This window comes from Dermacentor andersoni, chromosome 1 (genome assembly GCF_023375885.2).
Source record: "Dermacentor andersoni chromosome 1, qqDerAnde1_hic_scaffold, whole genome shotgun sequence".
NCBI classification, from domain to species: Eukaryota; Metazoa; Arthropoda; class Arachnida; order Ixodida; family Ixodidae; genus Dermacentor; species Dermacentor andersoni.
Window position 1 is genome coordinate 258,134,985 of NC_092814.1, and position 18,897 is coordinate 258,153,881.

At 43.9% G+C, this 18,897-nt stretch overlaps 1 protein-coding gene across 2 annotated transcripts in view; it reads left to right on the forward strand.

Annotated features, from left to right (window-relative positions):
- The window catches only part of LOC126547839 (uncharacterized), a 91,522-nt gene that overhangs the window by 59,587 nt on the left and 13,038 nt on the right, over positions 1 to 18,897 (forward strand). For both annotated transcript variants that reach the window (XM_050195852.2, XM_050195853.2), the window contains exons 9-10: positions 6,592 to 6,658; positions 6,742 to 6,873. In XM_050195852.2, the coding sequence (XP_050051809.1) occupies positions 6,592 to 6,658; positions 6,742 to 6,873 (199 nt within the window). The remainder of the gene's footprint in view (positions 1 to 6,591; positions 6,659 to 6,741; positions 6,874 to 18,897) is intronic.

The window sequence follows — 18,897 nt, forward strand, 5'->3', positions numbered from 1 at the left end:
TATAACCAACCTTTATATATAGCTTTCATTGATCACGAGAAAGCGTTTGATTCAGTCAAAACCTCAGCAGTCATGGAGGCCTTACGAAATCAGGGTGTAGACGAGCCGTATGTAAAAATACTGAAAGATATCTATAGCGGCTCCATAGCCACTGTAGTCCTCCAGAAAGAAAGCAACAAAATCCCAATAAAGAAAGGCATCAGAGAGGGAGATACGATCTCTCCAATGCTATTCACAGCGTGTTTACAGGAGGTATTCAGAGACCTGGATTGGGAAGAATTGGGGATAAGAGTTAATGGAGAATACCTTAGTAACTTGCGATTCGCTGATGATATTGCCTTGCTTAGTAACTGAGGGGACCAACTGCAATGCATGCTCACTGACCTGGAGAGGCAAAGCAGAAGGGTGGGTCTAAAATTAATCTGCAGAAAACTAAAGCAATGTTTAACAGTCTCGGAAGAGAACAGCAGTTTACAATAGGTAGCGAGGCACTGGAAGTGGTAAGGGAATACATCTACTTAGGACAGGTAGTGGCTGCAGATCCGGATCATGAGAGTGAAATATTAAGAAGAATAAGAATGGGCTGGGGTGCGCTTGGCAGGCATTCTCAGATCATGAACAGCAGGTTACCATTATCCCTCAAAAGAAAAGTGTATAACAGCTGTGTCTTACCATTACTCAAGTACGGGGCAGAAACCTGGAGGCTTACGAAAAGGGTTCTACTTAACTTGAGGACGACGCAACGAGCTATGGAAAGAAGAATGATGGGTGCAACGTTAAGGGATAAGAGCAGATTGGGTTTGGGAACAAACACGAGTTAATGACTTCTTAGTTGAAATCAAGAAAAAGAAATGCGTGTGGGCAGGACATGTAATGAGGAGGGAAGATAACCGATGGTCATTAAGGGTTACGGAATGGATTCCAAGGGAAGGGAAGCGTAGCAGGGGGTGGCAGAAAGTTATGTGGACGGATTAGATTAAGAAGTTGGCAGGTACAACATGGCCACAATTAGTACGTGACTGAGGTAGTTGGAGAAGTATGAGAGAGGCCTTTGCCCTGCAGTGGGTGTAACCAGGCTGATGATGATGATGATGAACTCCCAACCGTAGAGGCTCGCATAATATCTCTTTATTATATCTGGATGGTTCTGCTCTTCCGAAGGAGCTTCGTCCTGACGTTTTGAATGCGTACTTCACGTCCGTTTTCACCCAGGAACCAGCTGCTAATATTCATATATCATTCAGCTCAAATTTCGCTCAAGTGCCACCAGTTAGTATTTCGGCAGAAGGAATCTGTAAAATAGTTGATTAATTAAAGATATCCAGTGCCCCTGGGCCTAACAATATATCTCCTAAAATCCTTAAAGGCACAAAAGTAATATCCAGTCGCGTGCTACAAATCATTTTCACGCAGTCTATTTCCAGTGGCGAAATTCCGACCGAGTGGAAGGTAAGCAGAGTAGTACCAGTTTTTAAGACAGGAAGCCATTCCGATCCATCAAATTATCATCCTATCTCGTTAACATGCATTGCATGCAAACTTATTAACCATATAATTTACCCCCACGTGGCAAAGCACCTGGATAATTCCTTTTTCTTCTCAAACCAACACGGATTTCGGTCTGGCTTTTCGTGCGAATCTCAACTTTTTGAAGTTATAACTGACCTGCACTTCAACCTAGACTCATCCTTTCAAACTGACGTCATTTACCTTGATTTTTCTAAGGCTTCTGACCGTGTTCCTTACCAGCATCTCATGACTAAACTTTCTTGCCTTTCATTCGACCCGCTGATACTTACATGGATTCACTGCTTTTTAACTAATCGTTCACAGTACACTGTCATCAAAAGTCATCCTTCTGCCCCTACTAACATTATCTCCGGAGTCCCTCAGGGCTCTGTTCTTGGCCAGCTTCTGTTTCTAATCTTTATCAATGACCTTCCTGCTGAAATTTCATCATCCATTCGTCTGTTTGTGGATGATTGCATTCTCTACCGACGTATCTCTACTATTAATGATCAGTCATTGCTGCAGGATGATTTAACCTTAATCCAAAATTGATGTTCGACCTGGCTCATGCAGTTAAATGTATCGAAACGTAACTTGTGCACGTGTCTCGTGAAAGATCTAGCCTACACTTTTTGTACATGCTAAGCAATACCGCGCTATCACAAGTGGAATCTTATAGGTATCTAGGCATAGAAATAACAAGTAATTTAAGCTGGTCAAAGCACATCACGTCGCTTTCCGCAAGCGTTTCCAAATCACTAGGTTTCATCAGATGATCACTCACGTTTGCTTCGCCCACGGTTAGACTAATCGCATACAAAACCTTCATCCGTACCAAACTTGAATATGCATCCCCTATCTGGAACCCCCATCAAGAGTACCTAATCCAAGCGTTAGAGGCAATACAAAATCGAGCTGCTCGTTTTATAACATCCAAAATGATACTCAATTGAGCGTTACTAACATCAGCTTCGATTCGTCTAACCGATCAACTCCTGCTTCCACTGCTGCTTGGGCCACGTTGGCCTGCACTATTGTGAAAAAAAAAAAAAAAAAAACCTGGCATCCCGTCGTAAAATAGCAAGTCTCTGCCTTTTTCGTAAGCTATATTATCATTTTTCTCATTTACGTGAGAGCCTAATTCTGCCGCCCATGAGATCATCATGACGTCTGTTTAATTGTCACAGTGTTCAACGCATTCATGGTTCAACTAACACATTCAATAAATCATTTCTGCTGACTGCCATATCGGATTGGAATGTACTTCCGGACAGTATCGTCAATGAAACAAATTTTGTAGAATTTAAAATGTTATTATACCATTGCTGTCCATAGCCCCAGTAGTAAGCCCTTTTATCGGCTTTTTCATTTTCAAATGTTTACTGTGTTTACCAGTTCTTGCAATCTGTATTAATGTGTTTTATCTTTGTGACCCGTGGTTACCATTCGTTACCCCCCTCCCTTATGTAATGCCCCATCAGGGGCCCATAAGGGTAAATAAATGATGATGATGCTGATGATGTGTGCAAAGGCTGATGAATGAAGTCAGAAGCTACAAATTTTGGCAGTGGCTGCAAAGAATGCATAACTCAAGGCAGTTTTGTAGCAGATGGTGTCACTTGACTGCGACATGCCACCACATGAGGCTTGCGCCATCGCAACATTTTCATGGGACATGTGGCTTCACGTCCTCAGACCATTTTCGACTGCCACTTTTAGTGAATTTTGTGGCCTAAGGTCCCTTTGCCATATCTAGTACACAAACTTACACCTGTTAAATGGCCCCAAAGTTTGGCACCTGCTGAAGCTTTGGCAAGTGTCATAATTTCACAAAGCTGAGAAACACAGCCTGAGGTGGCTTTCCAGGCCACCATGAGATTGTTGTAGCATCTTCTTCCCTGATGCTGGATGCATTTGTTTGGCAGGCTCTGGTGTTTCGAATAGCTGCATCCTTGGCAGTCTTAGAATATTGACCCGAACAGGATTCAGCGACTGAGGAGTTCACCACTGTTTATAGCATGCACACAGCCATCCATTTGGAAAAGAACTTCAAAGAGTGCCCATCCACAGTGAGAGTAAATGCAGCATTGTTCAAAAGTGACCAGAAAGAAGTGGAAGTTGAAGCCCATTTTCACAGAAGAATGCAGTATTCTAGAAGGCCCCATGTATGCTCCAGGGGAATTCTAGTGACCATACATGCAATCAGAATAAAACGGCACACATGTCAACCTTAGAAGCCATTTTTCCGAGTGTGCGTTATTGAAAAATATTGTTTCTATGTAGACAAGGCAGGCTTGTTTATAAGGCATTTTCTGGAGTAAAATTTTGTACAGAAAGCATCTGTACTCATTCAAGTTTTGCTTCCTTCTAAGAAAATTTCTAATGCAAGGTGCAAGTGCAATTGTATAATGCAAATTATGACTTTATTCTTTTTTACAAAAATTACTGAAATGTAAAAAAAAAGGGCTCCACGCTAGCAATAGTTTGAACCTTATTTTATGAAAGCCACAAAATATTAACTTTCTTGTCATTTTAGAGCGGTAGTTTTTGCGGCTAAACATAGTCACTTGAACTTTTGAAGAACCATGTCTTTTTGAACAAAAATTGCAGGGTCTCTTAAGATCTCTCTTAAGAAGTGAACGGCGAAAGCCTACTCTTCCTCCTACATTCGCCTCTTTCTCTTTGCCTCTTCTCTTTCTCTTCTTTCCTTTAGTAATTATTGCTCACTGCTAAGCATTTTTAGTCATTTGTAATCAATTGTGGTCATTACAAGTCATCGTTAGACATGTTGGTCATATCATAGTCATTATTAGTTGTTACAAGTAATTTCAGTCATTATTAGTCACTGCTGGCCATTACTAAGCCTCTTTAGTCATTTCTAATGAATTGTAGTCGTTACAAGTTGACGTTGGGCATATTGGTCATTTCGTTGTCTAATAGTCTTTACAAATAATTTCAGTCATTAGTCATTACTGCTCACTACTAAGCATTTTTAGTCATTTGTAATCAATTGTGGTCATTACAAGCCATCATAGTTGTTAGTAGTCATCACAAGTCATTTCAGTCATTATTGGTCATTACTGGTCATTACTGAGCATTTTTAGTCATTTCTAATCAATTGTAGTTGTTACAAGTTGTCGTTAGACATATTGGTCATTTCATAGTCATTACAAGTCATTTCAGTCGTTAGTCGTTACTGCTCACTAGTAAGTGTTTTTAGTCATTTCTAATCAATTGGGGTCATTACAAGCCGTCGTTAGACATATTGGTCATTTCAGAGTCATTGATAGTCATTACAAGTCATTCGTAGTCATTACTAGTCATTATTAACTTCTATCAATCTCTATTATAACATTATCATTCACTAACTCTCACTATCAACCATTTTTCACTCTTTAATCTGTCTTTAATCTGGCTGCATATGGCGTGATGATGCTTTCACGGACACTCCGGCGGTCTGGTCTGCTGACACAAACTTCACCATGAGCCTAGAAAGGCTTTCGCCTTAGTATTCTATAGTAAAATTTTGCATTCATACCTAGGATATATATCTAAGCATGCTTCCTATTTTTTGTTTGAATTGACCCAGCGATTCAACAGTTCACTTTCATGGGCCATCTCCCCCCTTAATGGTACATTAGTGTGAATTTCAAATTTGAGTGGATGTTGTTGACCACATCATATACACGTTGCCAACACACTCTTCGGCCAGCATTCAGAGCTCAAATTTTTTAAAGTACAGAAAGATCACATGGCTGTGGCCTGGACTGCTGTGAGTCATGATTCAATAGCATGCATTTGGTCAAGCGGTAATTTCATTTATAGTAACTGCGCTAAAATTCGACAATCTTTATTTGATTTTTTAGCAAAGCATACTTGTGACATGTTTCTCTGTAAAGCTTTAAAAGAATACCAAAAATAAACAAGCTATGGTACCAGTGCTCTCAAATGGCCTGCTCCCAAAGGCATCATGCCAAACTTGACTTGGGCTGCTTTCAGTATGGTTGTCTGTGGTGTACAATCTGGACACTAGATAGTGGCTAGACTCTGCACATAGAACTGAATTTGTAATCGTGATAACCCTCAACACAAAACGACAGGTGGGGAAATCTGGCCTATGATTTTGTAGTGATGGCTTTTCCCGATGCTAAAGCCTTTCACACTTCTCACGTGTGTGAGTGGTCAAGAGATGCTCTGCCCTGGGTGGAGCGTCAAACGCGGCCACTCATGAATGCAAAAAGCGCCGAAAGGCATTAGCATCGAGAAAAGGCATCGCTACAAAATCGCAGCCCCACGTTCATATTCACAAGAACAAAGTAGTCTCCTAGCTGGAGACTTCCTTGGCATGCAGAACAATTCAATTGCCAACCTCCCGTGTGCATTCTGGAGAGAGTTTGCTCGAACCAGAGCCGTGTATTGAGTGATTTGCATGCGAACATCTCCCCATCCACCTCCACTTCGTATATCATTAGCTATCATAAGCCAAATTATGATGCCAAGCCAAGCTAAAACCATTGTGGAGTTCAAGTTATGTCTACTCTTTAGATAACCAGCACCTCATTGACAGGTGGCTTGTACCATTGTGCCATCAGGAACCCAGAAAGTACAAACAGGCTTTTCTTAACTTGCATTTTTACAGAAACGTGCACTTAAATATGTTTCATAAAACCCATCAAATGCTGTGTAAAGAGTCTTAACTCATGTTTAGAAGCAAATTAACAAAATATAAATTTGTCTTTACTCTCTCCTTTAACACTGCAAATGTGTCTAAACATGCACACTGCTGTTATGACACAAGGAGCTGTAGTCGGTAGCGTACAAGCAAGTGGTGACAAGCCGTGAAGCTTTACACCAGCACGTCTTTGTAGCAGCTAAGGTAGATTCACATGGGGGATCAAATCACGGATTTTGTCTATGCAGTGAATTCATCACAGTGACGACTACACACTTTCAGCATGGCACATAGCTGTTTAGTAGAATTGCTGTGAATGATTGCAAATTAACCTTGAAAAATTTGTCAATGTTGGTACTTATGCTATCTTTATGTGTACATTAGACTGACGTAATGTTTTTTCTCAACAGCATCAAGGAAAAGCGAAAGCAACGCAATGAGAAGCTTGTCCAGTGCATTAAAGAAGGAAAAGTAAATGTAAGCATAACTACCACCTACTAATCTTTTGCTTGAATTTTCAAGTTCAGAAATATTGTCAAAAATTGCCAATGAACTTGCAGGATCATTTACTGGGTGTGCTGAATGGCACGGTGCCAAGTGAACGCAACAAGTTATTTTATAGCACCAGTCGAAATGAAAACCTACAACTCAAGGATTGGTCATGGTTTGGGCCTATTGAGGATGTCTCACAGGTGAGGTAATCTTGTTTGTGAAATGGTCTTTGCTGCTTACGTTTTACAACTTCAGTAAAATCTCATTAATTTGAATCTTGGTAACAATAAATGAAATAGATTTCAAACATTCTGCCGATCCCAGCATAGTGCAGAATGTAGAAGTGTTAGATAGGGTAAAGTGCAGTGATCATACACCCTTTCTCTGAAGAGTCTCTTGTCCTCTTGAGGCACTTTTCTCAAAGGATTCCCGGACAGCGCTCTATGGGCGAGGCTGTCCACCATCTCGTTGCCTATGATACCTATGTGCGAGGGCACCCATTGGAATCATATAGAGAAACCTTTGATATGGAGATTGTGCACCGAGAATAGGGAGCTTAGACATAAGGCATCACTAGGGAGCCCGTGCTCTAACCTTTGAAGGGTGGATTTCGAATCTGTAAGAATGACAACAGGTTGAAGCGTACAAAACCGTAGCTTCTTTAGAGCTGCCTCAATGGCAACGCTTTCGGCCGTTGTGGAGGACACGGCTGCAGTGAAGCGAACCGACCAATCATACTTCAAAGAGGAAATGTGAAAAGCAGCTGCACTAGATGTGCCACTGCACTAGTGTTGTGCCACTTCAGCTCTTTGTGGAGCTCACCTCACAAGCCATGTGTGACCAAGGGTCTTAAAAGAAACCAAGCCACTTTATTGCTCCGCATTCGCACGGGCTCTGCTCGTACCCCTGCCTGGATGTATAAGACAAGCCTGGCGTTGTCTCCATTATGTTCAACGTGTGGTGTGTGCGGTGACATAGAACATAACCTTATGTGCTGTACTCTGTATAACGCAGAAAGGAGTGTGTTATTCAGGTCCCTCAAGAAGACAGGAATTCCCCACAGTTCTCTTCAGGACATTGTTTTCCCGCGCGGGAACCAGTTAGATAGGAAGGAGGTTTCTCGCCTTCTTTTAAGTTACCTGCAGGACACGGATTTGGCCTCCACATGGTGACCTTAGGAGTGGCTATGTGTAGTTGTGAGGTCTGTGTCTGATTTATATGATTTATCATATTATAAGAAACCAACACACTGACACCAAGGACAACATAAGGGAAATTACTTGTGCTTAATAAATGAAATAAAGAAACGATAAAAAATGGAAATTAAAGTGGACGAAAAAACAACCTGCCGCAGGCGGGAACCGAACCCACAACCTTCGCATTTCGCGTGCAATGCAATGATTGAGCTACCGCGGCGCCATTTTCCCACCCACTATCTCCGGTATTTATGTGCCCTAGTAGAGCCCTGGGAGTGTTAGCCAGCGCCACCGCTCGCAGACCTTGGCGGCGGACGTGGAACGTCCTTTTTGCCGCAGGCATCATGAGAACGTGATCTTTTTGGGTGAAGGCAACTGGTCAATAAACCCACATATGCTACCTGAAGGCATCAATGTTGCCGGATTTCAGACCCTCGTCATGTAATAAACGAGAAGGAAGGGGGTTTAACCAAGGGGCTAGATTTTTATTAGTCATATATTATAAGAAGCCAACAAACACTGACACCAAGGACAACGTAGGGGAAATTACTTGTGCTTAATAAATGAAATAAAGAAACGATAAATTAATGGAAATTAAAGTGGATGAAAAAACGCGAAATGCTAAGGTTGTGGGAACGGCGACGCACCAACGGCAGGACACCTCGGCGTATCTCGAACCTATGACCGTGTACGTCGCCGTTTTTTCTGGCCGGTCCTTGCCCGTTCCGTACGACGTTACGTCGCCGCTTGTGAACTTTGCCAACGACGCAAGAAGCCTTCCCAGCTCCCCGCTGGTTACCTGCAGCCGCTCGACATCCCTGCCGAGCCCTTCCATCGTGTCGGCTTGGACCTTCTAGGCCCATTTCCGGAATCTACATCAGGAAACAAGTGGGTTGCAGTCGTGGTGGACTACGCGACCCGCTACGCCGTAACCTGTGCTCTTCCGACCAGTTGTGCAACTGATGTTGCGGACTTCCTGCTACATGATATTATATTGATGCATGGTGCTCCGCGTCAATTGCTTACAGATCGCGGCCGCACCTTTTTGGCCAAAGTCAATGACGACATCATGCGTGCCTGCTCAATACAGCATAAGTTTACCACCTCCTACCACCCCCAAACGAACGGCCTCACTGAGCGTTTGAACCGCACCCTTACAGACATGCTATCCAAATATGTTTCAGACGACCACCGTGACTGGGACCTGGCTCTACCTTACATTACCTTTGCATATAACTCTTCCCGTCTCGAAACTGCTGGCTTTTCCCCGTTTTACCTCTTGTATGGCCGCGAACCGACGCTACCACTGGACACTGTGCTTCCGTCCGCCACAGCTTCAACTAGCGATTATGCCCGTGATGCAATCGCCCATGCTGACCATGCTCGCCAACTTGCGCGCGCTCGTCTACAAGTGTCTCAAGACAAGCAGAAACAACGCTACGACCTCCGTCACCGTGATGTCCATTTTGTGCCTGGAGCCCTCGTGTTGCTTTGGTCACCATCGCGTAAAGTTGGCCTTTTTGAAAAACTGCTTTTCTGTTACACAGGCCCATATCGCGTGATACGCAAAGTGACCGATGTCACCTATGAAATCGTTCTAGCCACGCCCACGACGTCCTCCGCTGTGACAACCAGTGACGTTGTCCACGTTGCCCGACTCAAGCCCTACAACTCTCCATGCCCCTTGGATATTTAACAGCACCGTGACGGTGCTTTTGCCGCCGGGGGGTAATATTACAATATGATTCCGCGAGAGATGAGCAGCCGCGAGAACGACGAAGAAGTTGGTCGGTGCCCTCGGCACGAGCGAGTGTCAGCCTGGCTGGCTGGCTCCAGTGTAAATAGCGTGTAAATAGCATCTCTCGTCTGTGTCTTTCCACACGTAGCAATATGATTTATGTACTTTAAGTGTCGCTACGGTGGAGCAATTGCCGGCAGCTACTGCAAGGCTAATCCCAGCAGTAGCCTACAACCACTCAACTCAACTCTACTGAACTCAGTGATCATAGGTTAGTGAGGTCTAGGATTCACCTCAATTTGAAGAGAGAAAGAGTAAAATTGGTCAAGAAGAAAGAGGCCAACATAGACGCAGTTAGGGTAGAAGCAGACCAATTCAGGCTGGTACTTCCAAACAAATATGCAGCCTTAGGACATAGAGGTAATGAATGAAACCGTAACTAGGCTGGCTTCAGGAACAGCAATGGAAGTGGTAGGTAAGGCACGAAGGCAACCAGTAGGTAAGCTCTCCCATGTGATGAAGGACTTAATAAAGAAACGACAATGAATAAAGGTGTCCAACTCAAGAGGTAGAATTCATGCAACTATCAAAACTGATCAACAAGGAGAAAATAAGGGATGTTCGAAATTTGAAAACGTGAGAAAGTCTGAGGAAGCCACAAAAAATGGATGCAGCATGAAATCAGTGAGAAGGAAACTTTGCATAGGACAAACCAAGATGTATGCACTTAAAGATAAGCAAGGTAATATCATCAGCAATATTGAAGATATAGTAAAAGCAGCTGAAGAATTCTGTACTCACCTGTACAGTACCTAGAGCAGCCACGGTACCTCCATTCGATGTAGTAATTGACAGGTTACAGAGGCTCCTTCTGTAACTAGCGATGAAGTTAAAAGGGCCTTGCAAGACATGAAACGGGGAAAAATGGCAGCAGAAGATGGAATAACAGTTGATATAATCAAAGATGGAGGAGACATAATACTTGAAAAACTGGCGGCCCTTTATACAAATGTGTCTTCAAAGCGACTATAAAGGTCCCAGAGAACTGGAAGAATGTCAACATAATACTAACCCACAAAAAGGGAACCATTAAAGAATGGCACGTTAGCTTACTTCTAGTATTATATAAAATATTCACCAAGAAAATGTGCAATAATATAAGGGCAACACTGGACTTTAGTCAACCAAGGGAAGAGGCTGGCTTCAGGAAGGGATACTCTACAATGAATCACATCCATGTCATCAATCAGGTTATCGAGAAATCTGCAGAGTACGATAAGCCTCTCTATATGGCTTTCATAGATTACGAAAAGGCATTTGATTTAGTGGAGACACCAGCAGTCATAGAGGCATTACATAGTCAAGGAGTACAGAATGAGTTCATAAATACCTTGGAAAATATCTACATAGGTTCTACAGCTACCTTAATTCTATACAAGGAAAGTAGGAAGATACCTATGAAGAAAGGGGTCAGACAGGGAGACAGAATCTCTACAGTGCTATTCACTGCTTGTTTAGAAGAAGTATTCAAGCTATTAAACTGGGAAGGCTTAGGAGTAAAGATCGACGGCGAATATCTCGGCAACCTTTGGTTTGCCGACGACATTGTTCTATTCAGCAACAATGCAGACAAGTTACAACAAATGATTGAGGACCTTAACAGAGAGAGCGTAAGAGTGGGGTTGAAGATTAATTTGCAGAAGACAATGATAATGATCAATAACTGGGCAAGGGGACAAGAGTTCAGGATCGCCAGCCAACCTCTAGAGTCTGTGAAGGAGTATGTTTACCTTGGTCAATTACTCACAGGGAACCCCGATTATGAGAAGGAAATTTACAGAAGAACAAAAATGCATTGGAGCGCATACAGCAGACATTGTCAGATCCTGACTGGAAGCTTACCATTATCATTAAAAAGAAAGGTGTACAATCAATGCATTCTACCGGTGCTGACATATGGGGCAGAAACTTGGAGACTGACAAAGATGTTCGTAAACAAGTTGAGGACCGTGCAAAGAGTGATGGAACGGAGAACGCTAGGTGTAATTTTTATGAGACAGGAAGAGAGCGGTGTGGATCAGAGAGGAAACAGGGATAGCTGATATTCTAATTGACATAAAGAGAATAAAAATTGAGCTGTATAGATCATGTAATGCACAGGTTAGATAACCGGTGGTCTATTAGGGTTACAAAATGGGTGCCCTGAGAAGGGAAGTGCAGTGGAGGACGTCAGGGTGCTAGTTGGAATCTGTGGGTGCAGGATAGGGGCATTTGGAGATCGCAGGGAACGGCCCTCGTCTTGCAGTGGACATAAAAAGGGCTGATGATGATAATGATGAATTAAGAAAGATAATTTGGGCTCGCCTTGTGGTTCCGGGAATCCTACGCTTTTTTGGCATAAAGCTTTTGTTAAGTTGGGGGTATTTAGCAATGCACTGGTTAATTTGGACTACATGAAGCAATAAGGTGTCCGAGTCCTCATTGCCATAGACATCAGCAGAAACCATATTTTGGCGCCACACATTATACTGCCTTGGTTGTGTGCATTCAGGACTATGGGTTGTTAGGCTTCACCACTTAACATTGCTGTACTGAGGCGAAGCTGACTTTCGGGAACCGGCATTATGCAACAAGCTGTGCTTTCCGAGCTTCGAAACAAATAGCGAGGACCTCAAAGGCGGAGTGGGTGCCATTGCTGACAGCGGCAAATTCTTTCAATGACAAACACGGCATAGAATGGCAAGCAGCCTAATAGCAAACGTCGAAGGAGCTAGGCCTGGCGTTGCCACTGTGGTGGCTACGGGTGCCAGCAGAGCTGCGTGCAAGAGCGCCGGTTCGAGGCGGCAAGGTAATCAAAATGGCCGCGATGGTGGTGGCTTTGATTAATGCTGTTTCGGAGCGGCGGTCACGGCAAAAAGTCCGAAAACTCGGACGGCGAAGGGTTCTCGCATCCGAAATTTCAGACGTTCTTATACACGTAGTGGTGCCGCGAAGCCGTCCGAATTATCAGTCATCTGGAGAATCAGTCATTGACAGTACACTGGCAACTCCTCCAGCAGATCACACGCTGTCAAAAAGGATTCTTTACGATTCCTCTCTGTTACTCGAGCCAGCATTACCGTGACTTTCGTTTCCTTTCAACAAAATTATGGTCAGTTTCCCTGATAGAAGCACAAGTTCCCCGAGTTTCCCTGCGTTTTTCCAGCCTGTTCAAGATCCCTGAGAATTCCCGCTTTCACAGTTGGTAGACATCCTGGGACATGTGATGGTGCCCAGTACATTCAAACCTTGATTTAATTAAATTTCCAATACAACTACAGAGAAGTTGGGTCTGACACCCAAAATTTTTTTCATTGTTCTGCCATTTTATGGCGCCGGAAACCTGTAGATACAGTCAATCCCGGATTTATTGAATTCAAAGCGAATCGAGGATGGTTCAATATATTGATAATATAAAATAATAATATCTATTTCAGACAGTTTCCTGAGACTGAATAGGGGGAATTTACCGATTTGTTTCTCCAAGGCGGTGTCAAATGCACAAAGTTTAATAATTTGTTGCAGAACAATGTTGAAAGTCACTCTTTCTGCAGAATGGTCTGATATAGTGATTGCAATGCTAACCCTAAAAGCCAGCGTCCCTATGGTGCAAGACCATGGTACGCCTCGAAGTGCTTGTTACTATTTTTTATTTTTCAAGATAAGGTACACATAGATGCAGCGCAGAAGCAAATGAGCCTGCATGGATATGTGCCATGCCATCAGCACACTTGTATTGTGAATTCACTGTGAATGAGCCTGGCCGCATTTCCATTATGATACGTCACCTAAACAGCTAATCGTCATTACCCGACAGTGAGTCAATCAGGCTGGTGCTCAGGCATCTTCAGTTTGGCATCCCATGGCCAGAGTAGTTTAGTGAGAAGATTGAATGTCAACCCAGCTTTCTAGTGGAATGTGTATTGCACCGAGAGGCCCTTCGTGTTCTTGAAGCAGCGTGGGGATCTTCTCTTGCCTATAACCAATGGCTGCAGCTTGTACGAGCCATTCATATTTTAAGCAAGCAAAGCTGGGAAACACAAATTGCTCATTTTTCTACTATGGCATGTGCTAGCCTTCAGATTCAATGCTTTGTTTGACAGCAGCTGCCAAAAGAGGTTTGTTGGCAGTGAATATTTCAGATGGTGCAAGAAGTGATTGCATCCCCATTAGGAGAAGAGCAGTGCAGCACAGCGTTCAATATGTTAAATGCGGAAGTGAACGGTAGTTCATGCATACCACAGTGAGTGACATTTTTCGTACATGTCCAATAATTTGGATGCCTTTATGGTGCTGCCACGTACCCTACTGAGCCAATGTATAAGGACGTCCGAAATTTTGGACGTTGAAAGCCTTCGCCGTGCAATTTTCCAGACATTTTGCCATGACCACAGGTCTGAAACAAGTTTAATCTAAGCCGCTACCATGGCCATTTTGATAATCTCAAAACCTCGAACCAGTGCACTTGCATGCTGAGGCGCTGGCAGCCATGGGCACCACGGCAATGCTAGGCCTAGCTGCTTCAACATTCACTGCCAACTTTTCTACTGTTCAGTGCCGTGTTTTTCATTGAAAGCATTTGCTGCTGTCAGTAATGGCGCTGGCTGCACCTTTGTCCTCCTTGCCAATGACTTAGAAGCGGGGAAAGCACGGCAAAGGTCAAGCGTTGAATAATGCCTGTTCCCAAAAGTGAGCTTTGCTGCAGTGCAGCAGTTTTGGGCGACAAGCATCGGCAGTGTACTAAGGTGAAGCATACCATGAGTAGAAAGGGCCCACTGTCACGGGACACAGTATGTATCCCTTAGTTACACACACGTGCACCTTCTGTCTCTTGTCACAGTACGAGCTCCAATCCACCTGATAATAGCACTGGCAGGCCTTTAGAGCTATTTTGAATGGGCCTGTGGTGATTTGAGCCCTTAAGGGCAGTAAAAGGCACGCATTAATATTTTCCAGATTTCCACCCAATTTCTTGGATGTTTGCACCCCCTAGGGAGTCTGAAAATTTAGTCGTTGACTGTACAGCACTATACTTTTGTATAGGATTTTGAAGGGGATGACTGTTTGATATAGCCAATATTAATATATATTTATCTGGGTTTAATATATTCAGGACCGACGATACATGTAACTTGATGTACTTATTTGAATATGAGGACTATTTGTTTTTCATCATACTCTAATTTTATGAGTTTCTAATTATATTCGAAGAACAATTTGCAATAAATATCAGTTCCTCAGCTTTCACTGAATAGGGCATCAATGATTTCTGTATGGTTAAAGAAATCCAATAAGAGGAACCTTATAGCTCTGCCTACCCCAGTACAAGAGTGGCAAGGCTTCGAAACTGATTTTTTCTGGTTGTTCAACGATGCACTTACGTGATGCCAGCGTGGGGAAACACCAAATAACCAAATCTCATTTTACATAAACAGACTAAATACCTAAATGCAGAGGCAGTGGAAAAACAAGGCACCATTACATACATCAGTGCAAGTTATCATGTAAACAATTAAGTGTTCTACATGCCTTGCTCAGTAATCAGCACCACTGGCACAGGAGCATGCATGCAATCATTTGAAACAAACGTTGCAGGAATGGCTAGGTATTTCTGGCTGAGTCAGCTTCACAGTCAGTACAAGTGTCCACTATGCACCCACCCCTCATAGTTGTTTTGCCCTAATCATAGTATTTAACTATAGTTATCCACCATCATTTGACCTTAATGAATGATAAAAAACACTTGGAATATCCAATCTTGCACTGAACATAGCTTCAGTAACAGGGGCCACTAAGAATTAAACCTGAAATTTTTGATATAGTTGAATCTCAGTCTTACAACGTTGCATCTGACACAAATGTATCTTCATTATATCCAATATTCATAATAAGCATATTCTCATTGCATGCTTGATTTCAGTGGAAAAATGCAGAATCGCATTGTTATATTCATCTCTGTTTTTTATATCAAGGTTCGACTGTATAGCTGCACAACCTACTCAATACTATTTAGGTTCAGTGCATAAATTTCATAACTGCAATAAATTTGCCTGCAGAGAGGTTCCTTTTTTGAGCAAACCTTTAAAGTATCAAGTGCATGCTTGGAAGGACACACATTAAGCCCTACAGTTTTCTGCAGAGAGAGCAAATATTACCATTTAGTATGAAACACGCATTCACAATGTCCGCAATGTTCACAATGTCAAAAACTTCCAGGGCTCAAGCTACACATGCTGCACAAACATTGCTGCAGACTGCTTACCCATTTTTACCACACATACGCACATCAACATTAAGAATATAAGAAAGTGCCCCCCCCACATAGTAAAAACGAAAGAAAAGTATGTCGGCCAGGCATGTGTGACACTGATTGATAAGGAGGTAGAATTCTTCCGAAGCAATCATAAATCAAAAGGTGGTGACATTCACAGTGCACAGTAATCCTCACATTGGTTCTCCCTCTTTTTGTCTTCTTTCTGTTTTTCACTTGCTTGTGAGAAAGTGTTGGTAGCCTTAGAATGTATGCTAAGCAGACATGACCTTGCTACTGGTCAAGTTCAATTTCACAATTGAAACATGTTCCTTAAACGAAAAAATCTGACGGCACCTAAGCACGCCGCTGAGTGGTCCTTCCAGTTATGTACTCCTTACGGGCAAGCGAGCATGTTCACGCTTGGCCAGTGCTGCCTAGATAGCACAAAGCTGGTGCACTTTGTCTTTGACGTCATGCTACCTTGCCCAATTGCCATGTATTCTAATGGGGACGCTCCCAAGTAAGCTGCTTTTGTCACGCCGAGCTTGGCGATGGAAATTTCGGTCCAGTAGCATGATGTCATTAAGCAGAGTGCACAGGTCTGCTATCTAGAAAGCACTGGTTTAGCCCAGTGGGTAAGACACTTACCCCCGAATGCAGAGATCTAACTTGGATCGGGCTTGGACTTGACTTGATGAAGTCGGCCCGAAGCAAGAGGCGGACTTCAAAACGCCCAAGTCGGCTTTCGCGTTTCATAGACGCTCAAGCTGACTTGCTTCGTCAAGTCAAGACTGTGCTTCAACGCAAAAGCAGGTTGCTCGTCTGTGTTCGAGGTTAACAATACATTTATTAGCGTAAGGCATGTTTTACAGCAAAAAAGTATGTATCTTTCCAAATTTCCACCAGGGCATAAGTGCTGAAGTATAGTTTGCGTAAACTTATTCCATCTGGCTACGTCCGCCGCTGCGATGGGCAGTGTTGCTTGCGGAAAGCGCGCGTTCCCGGCGGGTTTAGGTGGTCTTCAAATTTCGGTGTTTTGGCGCGCTTTTTGAGTTGCAGGTTTCACCATTTTTTCAAGTCGCCGCTACACTTTAGGCGACAGTGTATTTGAGTGCAAATCAATTTTATCGTCACACTTATTTTGGTTTTAGCTTATCTTTAACTCTGAGGTATTGTTGCGTGTTTGTATAACTGGCCGTAGAGAAGCGAACGAAATGGTTGGTTCGTATGGTGGTCTTTAAACAGCTTTTGTTCTCGATTGCTGCAAGACGTTCATGCGCCGTCTGGGCCGGCAACCGGATACAAGAGGCCGAGACGAGGCACACGGTCGGTTTCTGAGGGAGCTCGCGCGTCCCTTCTCGCCTATAGGCATTCCAGAAGGAAGGCGACGGCCCTTGTTCTGCTCGGGCTACGTGACCCTTTGAAGAAAAGACCAACCTATTAGAATGCACTAGGCCGGAGGCACAAGCAAGAGAAAAACTGCAACATGTGCTGCGAATGAAGAGTACCGAGCGCCGTAGAGTCCCCCTACCCGGACCCATATGGGTGACAAAACCCGATAAAAAAACAAAATAAATAAATAAAATGACACGTGCAAACGATTTGTCTACTTCGCATGGAGGGTTTGTCGAGAACAACGAGAGGGAGAGTGTGGCACAGTCGCAAACATTGCAAATTGGCAGTGCGTGTCGTCTGCTAGGAAGTGTCGTCTGTTAGGAAAACAAGTTTTGGGGCTCGCGCGACGGCCGCGCGCCGCATTTGGTACGAAATTGCTGTTCTGTCAACAGGCTTTGACGCTGAAATGTTGCACTCACGTACGGTCTGCTCCCAAGAGAATGCACCGCAACGCAAGACGGCACCCCGTTTTACAGAAGACGAAAAGAGCCTGCTGACGACACTCGTGAACGACTACAAGCATATTGTGGAATGCAAGAAAACTGATGTCGCGTCGTTGACCAAGAAGAATCAGACATGGAAAGAAATAGCAAAACATTAGAATGCCAACCACGGGATTACGCGGCGCGATCACCTTCAAATGAAAAAATGCTGGACCAACCTGAAGCGAAAGCGGAAAGAGGAAGCTGCGGAAGAAAAGGGGAAGCGCCATAAAACTAGTAAGCGCACATGTTCTGCATGACTGACTTATTTGGGCTACCTTTTATTATGTGTAGTCACAGGAGATGAGAAAATACGCTCGCAATCAATCTTTCCGCGACTGCGGGAAGCGCACCAGCATCGGGCGCGGGTGCTTCGCGATGAGCAGAGTCACCTTTCCAACTGCGCGGCACACTGTTGACTGAGGAATGCGGACCGGACCTCCGGTGACTGTTTGAAACGTGCCAGCGCCGTAAAACATCACAGCCATCAGCAACTGCAGCATGGGAGGCACACAGTCGGTCCTCTGTTGTCCCCGCTTACCTGGATAGGCAACATAGCGAGAAGTCGCACGGCGTTCTTCTTGAATCTGTAGCGACCAAGGAATTGTTCGTCATCGTACAGCTCCATCGGATTCCCTCGGTCACGTAGGGTGGGTCGCGGAATTTTCGGCAAGGGCTGCGTCTCTGAAAATGCTGTATCCATGGCGTAGCAAGCAAACTCGAAAGCAGCTAACCTCCGCGCGACGTCCGTTCAGGAGGCTGCCATGTTGGAATAACACACGAAGTCAGTTTCAAGCTAGCCCGGGAGCAGACTTCAAACTTGAGCGGACTTCGACGCAGCCAAGTCGTTCGCAAGTCGTCGGCAAGATCAAGCACGATTTACGACGCGCGGCGAAGCTGTCTTGAGACTGCCAGAAGTCAAGTTCGAGCCAAGTTAGATCTCTGCATTCGGGGGTTAGCTTCTAAACATGGCGTCATACGAAACTCACTACTGTCAACGTTTTCCCTTTCGAATATACTGTTTCTCTGTACATTAATTTCTTTATAGTGATTACAGAGGCGAAATTAGAATGCAGGCGGGAGCTTGCGCGGACAAGGAACGAGCAGATAACACAGGCTTC